This window comes from Corythoichthys intestinalis, chromosome 2 (genome assembly GCF_030265065.1).
Source record: "Corythoichthys intestinalis isolate RoL2023-P3 chromosome 2, ASM3026506v1, whole genome shotgun sequence".
Classification (NCBI taxonomy): domain Eukaryota; kingdom Metazoa; phylum Chordata; class Actinopteri; order Syngnathiformes; family Syngnathidae; genus Corythoichthys; species Corythoichthys intestinalis.
In genome coordinates this window covers 47,363,679-47,374,260 of record NC_080396.1, presented here as the reverse complement: position 1 = coordinate 47,374,260, position 10,582 = coordinate 47,363,679, and the positions used below count along the sequence as shown (strand labels likewise).

Here is a 10,582-nt window from a genome sequence, read left to right as displayed (position 1 = left end):
TTACTATGGGTTAACCAAACTTCATGGAGGTTTAACCAAAGGGACACTAAGTCTTATTGTCAGTTTTTTTTTTTTTTTTTTTTATCATTAAAATATTTTCAATAATAATGGAGTGTTTCACCAAGTATCACCACTCTGATATTCCTGTTACAAAAATGTTTAAACTGTAGTTGTATAATAATTGTATTACTAGGTTCATGTTTATTTTTGTTAATCGATTTATCCAGCAAGTTTTTAAAAATGTTTTTTTAAGGTGTCTAAGTAGCTACAGGCAATAAAAGTGTTGGGGAAACAGCCAAATATACAATGAAAAAATACTGTTTTATAAAGTGTCAACATGTGGATCATCATCCTTAATTATTTGAGTCTATTAGTCCCATTTACAAAAAGACATTTTTTGTGTGTGCTACATGTTGAAATGAAAGGGAAGAATCAGCACAAATGAACTTCAAACTTATTTCTAATTGGCTAAATTGTTTTATGGCTTTATAGCTGCTCTTATCAACATTACACGCAACATGCGTCCTTTGACCCCTTAATGTTCTGAATGCTGAAAAATTACAGATGTGGCTTGAGTACACTATTTTAGTGAGACAAATGCTGAGTCAAGCTCTTGGCCAAGTAGAAGTACAGACTTTGAAATATTAAAGACATAAATAATGAGTACACTTTGATTATAACTTTACACATTGGGGGGGGGGGGGGGGGGGGGGGTAGCAAAAAACAAAAAAAAAACATTGGGCCAACTGTTCTGTTTCTCCAAATCATCTGCTTTAATGAACCGTTTTTAACGTTCTCCTATGAAACTGACGCCCCCCCCCCCCCCCACTATAAAAGACCCAAAGATCTCAGTGCCCAAATCTTGACGTCCACAAAACATTGTCTCGTGGGACACAACTGGCCCCTGGGCCTTAAGTTTAAGACACTTGTCCTATTTGAATGTAATAAACAGTCAAACAAAAACCCACTAATTTGTGCATGAAAGGAATTTTTCCCCCCAATTTCTTTTTAAAAAATGTAACGGTATAATATATAGAAGTATATTATTTGACAATTAGTAGATGAATAACTATAAATTTCAGACTTTCATACTTTCAACTAAAAATATAGTCGTAGACAAAAATACGTTTTTTTACTTCAACAATAGAGGATCTAATGACACAAAATGAGCCTCTGAAACAAAAGCTGATATCTAATAAATGAAAGAATTCTTACGACAGTCTTGGATGAAAAATGAAGTTTATTACAAACATTTGACACAGAGCTGTTAGTGGTCACTTAGCAGCTGTTAGATTTGTAGAAATAACACTGTTTGATTGGTTGGTTCGGTCTAATGACACTCAAACAGCACCAACTCTCTCGCTTCCCATCTTAACCATTCATTGTGTGCTTTTTATTACCTTTATTAGTGCTCTAGCTGAGGCCTCAAAACGGAGTAGTGCACTTTCATACCTTCAGGGTCCATTGGAGTTTATTTTTAGATCCGTGTCGTGCAATTTTGCCCAACTGTTAACACCTTAGAACAGGGGTGGGCAAACTTTTGCAATCAAGGGCCACATTTGAGTTATAAAATAAACAGGTTATTCGGAGATTTAAAAAAAGCAAAACACATACCAGGAAATTACGTCAAAGGGGTAAAAAAAAAATCATAAATCAATCATATTTCAAATAATTGACCATTTATAATGGAAATAATGCATTCTTGAGTGGGTGGGTTTGCAATTGAAAAAAATACTGATATTTGTTAAAACTAAGATTAAATCGTGCATGATTAAAATGACCTCACCCCTTTGCCCCCGCAAACCCTATCTGGCCCCATCTTGTCCTTTAATTAGAAACCACCAAATCCCAAGAAAGATTTTTTTTTTTTTTTTTTAATTGCAAATACCCCTTCAAATAATTATTCCATTTGATAAATCCAAATCAATAACTAGTTGTAAATATTTCCAGGCCATTGATCATGTAAACACTCAGTGGGCCAGATTAAAGAAGAGAGGGCCATATTTTGTCCACCCCTGCCTCAGACTGTAATGTACCCATATATGGCTTTCAGGGTCTGTATTGTCGATTTGATTTCTCGAAAGGGTTGAACAATTCAGAAAAATTTCAAAAATTGAAACTTTCCCTTGGAATGAAAGAGAAGAAATGAGGTATTCACAAAAGGTCTTAATCGTTTCCAATTGTGAAACGGGTTTGATTGAGGGGTTGAGTCATAATTAACTCCGCATTAACAGTAGGTTTTGTTCAATGACATACATGATAATTCCATCTAAAACCAATATTTTGAAACATCAAATTGTTTAATTGTATTGAGTTGTGTTTATATTCACACTTGAACGTGATGACCTTTCCTTTTCATTATCAACAATTCCGACTTACCTCATTGGCTGCCCTTGAAGGCGATATACGAGCCACGTGATCGGACATCTATCGTCATCAATGGCAGCCAATGAGTGCACTCCCAAGGGAAGTTTAGTGTTTGAATTATTTCTAAAATGCCCCATCATACGCAGTGAAAACACATAACTCATTTTGCAACATTATTCCTTAGTAATGGCCCACAACATTGAGCTCAAGTCATACACAACGCATCTCTGTAAACCTGCCAAAATCGAAGCGCTACATTCCAACTTAAACCCAGCACTATTTTCTCAGGCTGCATAGTTCCTTAAGGACGAGGGTGTTGTCTGAGAATGGCACCAGAAGAAAACCTAGGTGACAGGAAACAGGAATTTGGGATAAAGGAAAGAGAAGTTGGCCAGGGAGGAGGTCGTACAGGGAGCAACATTAGTGTAAAACACAGGAAGTCGGACAGAGAAACAGGAAGTGGGACAGGACACCAGGCGGGACGGTGGACCAGATGACTGTCAGGAAGCAGGACAGACAATGTTTTAGATGAACACAAAGGAAAAATGCATAATCAGTATATCCAAAGTGAGCAGAGCTGCACGTATGAAGTCAACAGGCTAGCACCACCACAGTTTGGGATGGTAATGATGGCGTTGGCCAACAGACCTTTTCAGAAAGTTTGTAAACAATAGGCGCCAGGTTACTTCCGGGTGGCACAATGCCATTGCACATTTAATCTAAATTGTGTGGAGAAGGCGATGAAAATCATTTAACCATTTTCCTCCGCCACCCCCCCGCCCAAGTCATTTTAATCTCAACTGATCATCTGAACTGTTGGTCTCTAATGACTTCTTGCTCTTCTCCAGTGCAGTCTTAAGAGTTTGCTTCCTAGTGACCACCCAAAAGTGCGTGTGACGTCGCGTTGAAAAGGTCTATTCTGATTTGCCCAGACAAACCGACAAAATCAAGATGAACGCTTTACCGCCAACACAATTTGGTGTACATGGTAATGCTACAGTCAGCGGATCAAAACCTAAACAGGAAGGCGCCACTAAGACACACTCTGACACATACACACTTTCTCTCACGCACACAGGAATATGACAAACAGTTTCTCTATTAAGGTGAAAAACAGATTCTATTATTCTTCATATTGAGCATCTTCATTACCTTCATCCAAACAGTGGCATGTATGCAGTACAGTATATGTGCATCCTCATCATGACAGGCAGAGTCAGAGACATCTAAAGGAATGCCGGTTCTTTTTTTTTTTTAAACCGTCTCTAGTTGCTAGGCAACGGCAGGTTCCCGGATTCAAAAGTTTGTGATGTCTTCTGCGATTGATCCACTGACCAATTGGATGGCAGTCCTGAATGGATGATGTCTGACGGTGTGTTTTTACACTGAAACCACAGGAAGGAGGGCGGGCCTAACATTACCTGCTACAGGGAGTCTGAGTATGTGCATGTGCGTTTGTCATTGTGTGTCGAGTGCGCTGCGTGCCACCCAGCCTTCGGCCGCCGGCGAGTCGCTGTTGGCCGGGCGGTACACCAGACTCTGACCCTGTTGGTTGGAGGCCAGAATTTGAACTTTCTCCCCCCGGAAGACGCAGATCTCGTCTTCGCGTACGGCCACAAAGTCCTGAAGCACTAGCACCAACTCCTAACAGATGAAAAAGTCTTAGTTCAGTGTCAGTGGATGAAAGAAAGTACGATGGATGAAAGATAAAAATAGTGCCTTAATAAATGCAATAAAACAGTGGTTGTAGTGGTACACAAACGACTGAATGAACTAAATATTCAAACAACCCTTAATAAACTACAGTTCATTAACCCGTTCATGTACGATTTATGACTGTTTTTCTCATAACATTTGCTCATTCGACCCTCCCAATCAAAATGGATTAGACACCCAGCGGCATCAATGGGACTGTAGATGAGCATTCACGGCCATTGTGCCCAGTTTCTTTTAATCATATGGCTATTGCTGCTAATTGTATGCAATGACAAAAAAAAAGTGTTACATGGGCCGTAAAAGTTTTTTTTTTTTTTTTTAATATTTTAATAAAAATGGTAATATTTAAGTTTTTTTTTTATTGGCTAGAAATAGTCACTTGCTCTATAAAGGGTTACAGGTCCCACTTATAAAATTTTGAATAGCTGTCCACAGTAATGACCACTGTCCCTGAAAAGGTTAATAAATTACAGTCCAGTTGTAGTCCAGCAAAAAATAAAACTTTTCCTTTTTAAAGAACCTTTTGGTGTAATATTTAACTTAATCGTTACGTACATTGCAATTTCATTTTTCCCCTAAAATATAAGTGCAGTGTTAATGCTCAAACTGTGGCTCATAAAAATAAAATTTATTCTCGTATCTAATCTATCGAAACAAACAAAATCTCAAAATCAAACCTGTGCCTTTGCATTCAGTGGCCCTTCCAAAGTTGTTAAAGCACTGGTAGGTGTGTTGATTCCCACCTGGACATCCTGATCGCTATCTGGCAACGACTGAGGGGCGTGGCCGTTAGGTGTGGGTGGAGCTGAAGGTGACCTCCCCGACGACAGTGGGCGGGTCACCGATATTCCGCCCTCCTTTTTCTGGTACTCGATAGGAGACTGGAGTGCTAATGGGTAGCATTTGAACGTCAATAAATTTCCTGGATGGATGCGATGCTTTCGACGCTTCACTCACCAGACAGGAAATTATTCTGAGCATCCAGCAGGGCGGTGATGTTTTCCACCCAGGTGGTTTTGATGCCAGTGGAGGACGCTTGCAGCGTGAAGCGCTCAGCCGAACCGCGAGACCACAACATGAACTTGCAGGGGTCTCCCTCCACGTTCTCCTGCATGGCCAGGTAACTCACCTGAAGACAGCGAAGCCAGGGATGGTCAGAAAATACATTTAATGGGTTTCCAAATAGAATAGCAAATACTTTATACTTGTGTCAAAGCAAACTACAAAATACACAGCCGGTATCTTTACCAATAAATATACTTAATTTTGTATTTCACAAACACTCCAAAATACATTCTTCCCAAAGGTGGTTTCCTACTTTTACTTGAGTTTTATTATTTGAAGTCACGCTACTCTTACTTGAGTTAAATGTTTGGTTACTCCACCCATCTTTGCATACTAATGATACCAAAAGAGTGAGTCATCACCAGCCATGGATTAGGGAACTATGCTGTCTATTTTATGAAATGATCAACAAATTTTTCAAACAGGCTGGTGTTCAGTTGACATTTATGGGTACTATTTATAAGTCCATTAAATGAAAGCAACTGCTCTACTGGAGCCAATGAAGGAATAACTTGATTCTTATATTTTTTTTTAAGGAGTACGAGGCCATACAAGTTCAGTCCTTCCAATCTGTAAAGTTTTTCAAGCTCAATCTAAACTTGAAGGCCTCTCTAAAACCAGAAACTCGTCTATGGAAATCAAGTCATCATTTTCTGTTGGAACAAAAGAAGTCTCACAGTGTGTAACAAGTGAGCATGGCTTTTTGAATATTTTTTTTCTCTTTACTGCCATTTGTGGGGAAGCCATCGCATGTTGAAATATTGATGTGTCCCTTTTGCCAGGACTACTGCATAGACTTTTGGTGGCAGATTAAGAAAAGGACCAAATCTTTTTCAGAAAACCTCCAAAGTGGCATGCAGACATTTAATGTTAATAACATACCGTATTGGCCCGAATATAAGACTGTGTTTTTTTGCATTGAAATAAGACTGAAAAAGAGGGGGTCGTCTTATAATCAGGGCAGTCTTATATTCGGGCCAATACGGTATATTGACTGTGTGCAATGCCTCAAGAGCAAATATGGCATTACATTGTCTCCAATACTGCCCATTTCAATCATCTAATTGACCTAAACTAACCTAAGAATCAACTCAAATTGAAAGTTTCAATTTACAATTGACTGGATTACCGTTTTACCACTTTAACCAGTCTAACCTTGATGCTGTTCTTGAATTGATATCCTGGATTGCTGGATCCTTTGCGCAGGAGTTCGCTAAAGATGATGATCTGCTCGAACAGGAAAACCCGGCGTTCTTTGCTCCGAGATAGTACACCACCATCCTGCTCCCACACGCAGAAGGTCTCCTGCTGCAGCAGCTTACCCTGAGAGGTCAGCTTACCCTGAGGACAGACACACAACTCTTGAGATCCACATGCATGCATAATTGACATTCTCACTCCACATCCTGATCATTACTCTCCTTCCTGCCACTGCCTGCGAAGCGGAAGAGAACCTAGGACAAATCTCAGCTGCTTTTTTAATTTAACAAAAAAAAAAAAAAAAACATTATTGGCGAAAGTGGTACTGTTGCAAAGTTCTTGTCTTTCCTCTAATAGTAGACGTACATTGTGGTCTGCTGAGTGCAGAGTTATTTAAATGGAAATAAGGGGATACAATAGCTTATAACAGTGTTGCTGTCAGAATTTGACACTTAGTGGGAACTCAACCTGCTAGATCTTTTTTTTTTTTTTTTTTTGGGGGGGGGGGGCGGATTTGTCAAGAGAAGGTTAGGACCAGACTCTTTCTTACTCCCACCTCTGATTTTGTAAGTGATTGAGCAGTTTCTCGTGTATTAGCATACCTCGTAACCCTGCAGGCGGCCAAGGTTCATCATATCATTGCAGCGTTTCGGCACCAGCGACATCAGCTCCAGTGCTTTCTACATACAAATCGCATGAAGTAGTGACTAAAATGTGTCCAACAGCGTGGACTAGTCAGCGCTTCCAAAACCCACCTCGATCTCTTCGCAGTCCAAACCAGCTTTGGCTGTGTACTTTAGGAAATCCTGAAAAGCACACAAATTAGCTTTATATAGTGAAAAGCTCTGTAATCATGATGTGTCATGTGAGTAACCTTCAGCAGGAGCTGATACTTGGTGATCCTCTGGATGGGCTTGATTAGGTAATCACTGATAGACATCCTGCAGCTGATCTCATGCTGGATCTCCTGCACATGTGATTAAATATGAATGTTATTATTAAACCGGTGTTTTCAATAAATTTTATTCAGCCAAGACTGGGAATGTCTGATTTGATGGATTGGGTACAAGCCAGATGATGTACCTCAAAGAAGGTCTCGTACTCTATGACGATGTACTCTGACCGCGGTTTATTCTGACAGTAAACCACATACATGTGGAGGCGGCGCTCCTGCAGTGCAGAAACACACACATGCAAAATGTCTATTTCTATTTGTTCATTAACACTCACAAAAATGTATCCTTCACCACATGGATGCAACTCACATGTCTGATGAAGAGGTCGGCCAGAAGGTCGTGGTTTTGAATGCAACGCTCCAACTCGACCAGGAAGAAGCTAGAGTACAATAAACATTAGGTCCAAATGTGTGCATGGTGGATTCATTCCAAAATTGGAATCTTTGCACAAATATTTAAGTAAAATGTAACATTAAAGGGACAGACAGATTTGATCAAGTGTGTCTGAGCAAAAAGAATCTTGTTTAACAATAAGGGGGAGGAAAAAAATATTTTATGTAGGGTAATAGTGGAGAAAAACATTGATAAAAGCTAATATTTCCAAGAGGTAGACAAAATTGCTGAGATCAGACATCTTAAAATGTCAGAAATTTTTTCGACAATCAAAATTAGATGCGCGTGTAATTGATCTTGCCTGGCACGGCCAGACTGTTCTCCCTGTATTTTTCAAACACTGAGAGAAAAGTCTGGGAACCAGCCCATTAACGGCCTCTCGAGCAGGTACAAAATCAATCGACAAATCAGATTCATTTATTTGCGTGACGTGTTCTTAACGAGCAACGTCACTCTTGCGCGTCGGAAGTCGTCTCCACAACAACACAGATGGTGAACAGGAGAGCCGAGAATATGTTCCAATCCACGGTAAAATCAGTTTTAAATGAGCAAAAACACATCGACACGAGTCACTGCCAACAGTCTGTCTCACGCTAACCATGTTGAATAACGTAAACGCTGCTCTCCTTGTATGTTTACTTCCGCACGCAAGTCCCTCGTCCTGCCCCCGTTGTTTTACTAACGTCACGTCTGCCCATCGCTGATTGGTCCACTCTGCTGTCTGTTTGCTGTGGCTTGCTCCGCCCTGGAAATTGTATCCGTTGAATGGTGGCCAGACTCAATAGCTGGAACAGCGGTGAGTCTGGTGGTGTACCAGGCAATAATTGATCGGGAAGTCAGTTCATCGTACAACCGTAGTTACATCCGTAACTTTCTTTATAGCCACATTTTCCTAGGATACAGCCCGCCTCCATATTTGGTCCGGCCCCCTGAACAATTTTTTTTTTTTTTTTTTTTTTGCCCCCGATAGCGTTATTTATTTCCTGGCTTTTTTCTGTCAAGAACCCAGAGAGGGTTATTATCTATTTAATTAATAGTGTTATTATTATTTATTATACTATATTATATTATAATTATTTTTATTTTATTTACTTTTGTTCCGTGAAGAATTCAGAAAGGGTTATTTGATTGTGGCTTTCTGGAAAAACAATAAATTTTTTAATTTAGGCACTCCTGCAACTGTCAGACTTTTTCTTTTACAAACTGACCCGGCCCCTCATCAGAGAAGGGAAAAGTTATGTGGCCCTCACAGGAAAAAGTTTGAGGACCCCTGACCTAAACAGTTGTAGACAGCTTTTGCTCGAGAAAAAAAAATGGAGCAAGATATGCCTTTTGTCCTATCCCTGTGGCTGTTGGATTGTCAATTTTGCCGTAGTTTGGTTTGGTGTAGGGTATCTGCGGCTCATAGTCTGCTCCGAGAGTAGTAGTGTAATGACATTTCATCCTTGTATTTTACTCAAAACGACAAAGAGAAGGAGAAAGTATGTCATAGTGTTCGGCTTTCGGCTGTAACTATAGTAGTCCACCGCCCCGAACCTTCCTTTCAGTTTGCCGAGGGCTTGTTGAAGAGTTGTCTGCATACTATTCACGCCTACCAAAGCCTCAAAAGTCTTGTTTGGCACGTTTTCTGCCCAAGTGTTTCATTGTGGATTGTGAACAAGTCAAACAGTGCGTTCAGGCCAGCCGAAAAAACGGGAGCAAAGAAAAGACGAAGGAGGAAAAGGGCTGCTCGTTTAAGGAGGATAGTTGCAATTTGCCCTAGCCAAAATATGAAACAGCCTTGGTCTTCATGCAAGATGGGAAACATGTTTAAAAAACAAAACAAAGCACAATAACAGAAAATCTTAAAGTGCACATTTTCTTTTTTTTACTTTTTACATGTGTTCGAGTATTAGTGTTTATGTGCTGTGCGCTAACAGTCCCTGCTAACATTGTAGCCTATTGCGAAGAATGCACATACATCAGGAAATTTTGCCATTGATATGTAACAATGTGTAATATAAGTACATAAGTATGATAAACAATTTGTCCCTACATTGATGTCTTTGTCGCTTGGTTATGATGACACACTGATTCTTCTCCTAATAAAGAAATTCAATGGTCATCACGCCTCGACTCGAACTCTGAGCCTGAAGATGGCTCTGGCTTTTCAACAATTAACTTGAGAATGACTCATTATTTCAGCTATCTGAGTCAGGAACTTCATCCTCCATTTTATTTTGCCTCACACCACACCACCACCCACAGCCTTCTATGGCATTCTGATATATACCGAGTAGGCATGTGCCGATAACTGGTTTCAAGGTTAACCATGGTATGAAAATGTCATGGTTTCAAAACCGCAGAAATCTTTTGTCATACTGTCCCTAGGTATTAGCTATTTTTTATGTTTCATGTTTGGCTGCCGAGGAGGCAATACCTCCAATGAGATTTTACATTTATACAAAATTAAAGGTAAGTAAACACGTTCATGAACGTTTCCCACCAGCTACAAGAGTTAACTCCAGCGTGTTTAGTGTGTCTAGTGGTGGTAAATGTGTTTTTTTTCTCTTTGGCAACTTTTTGTCGAGAAAGCGTGTATAAAATGTGAACATGACATGAGACATACACACGTATTTTTTATGGAAAATAAATTCAATTATTTTTGTACTGATGATAATAGTGTTGAGCTGTGGTTGTGGGTTTACTCTTAACTAAAGGACTGCATTTATTTTGATTTTATTTAGAATATTTGTTAATTTTTTTCATTTTAAAATTATATTAAAATTATTATGTTGCAAATTGCTAGTATGTTTTGAAAATTAAATCCTGTTCAATGGAATTTTTTTAAAAAATCCCAGACATCTCAAACTAACACATTTTAGAGCTTTAATTGCAATACAGTG

The 10,582-nt window shown here is 39.4% G+C and overlaps 1 protein-coding gene across 3 annotated transcripts in view; it reads right to left on the bottom strand.

Annotated features, from left to right (window-relative positions):
• Positions 1 to 1,596: 1,596 nt before the first annotated feature.
• Positions 1,597 to 10,582, bottom strand: part of LOC130908541 (kalirin-like) — a 51,454-nt gene continuing 42,468 nt past the window's right edge. For 2 of the 3 annotated variants that reach the window (XM_057824075.1, XM_057824084.1), the window contains exons 49-57: positions 7,614 to 7,683; positions 7,432 to 7,518; positions 7,223 to 7,315; positions 7,104 to 7,154; positions 6,951 to 7,028; positions 6,304 to 6,489; positions 5,041 to 5,212; positions 4,761 to 4,972; positions 1,597 to 4,011 (exon numbers count right to left, since the gene is read on the bottom strand). In XM_057824075.1, the coding sequence (XP_057680058.1) occupies positions 3,826 to 4,011; positions 4,761 to 4,972; positions 5,041 to 5,212; positions 6,304 to 6,489; positions 6,951 to 7,028; positions 7,104 to 7,154; positions 7,223 to 7,315; positions 7,432 to 7,518; positions 7,614 to 7,683 (1,135 nt within the window). In that variant the 3' untranslated portion in view covers positions 1,597 to 3,825. The remainder of the gene's footprint in view (positions 4,012 to 4,760; positions 4,973 to 5,040; positions 5,213 to 6,303; positions 6,490 to 6,950; positions 7,029 to 7,103; positions 7,155 to 7,222; positions 7,316 to 7,431; positions 7,519 to 7,613; positions 7,684 to 10,582) is intronic. The other variant, XM_057824090.1, reaches the window with a different exon arrangement.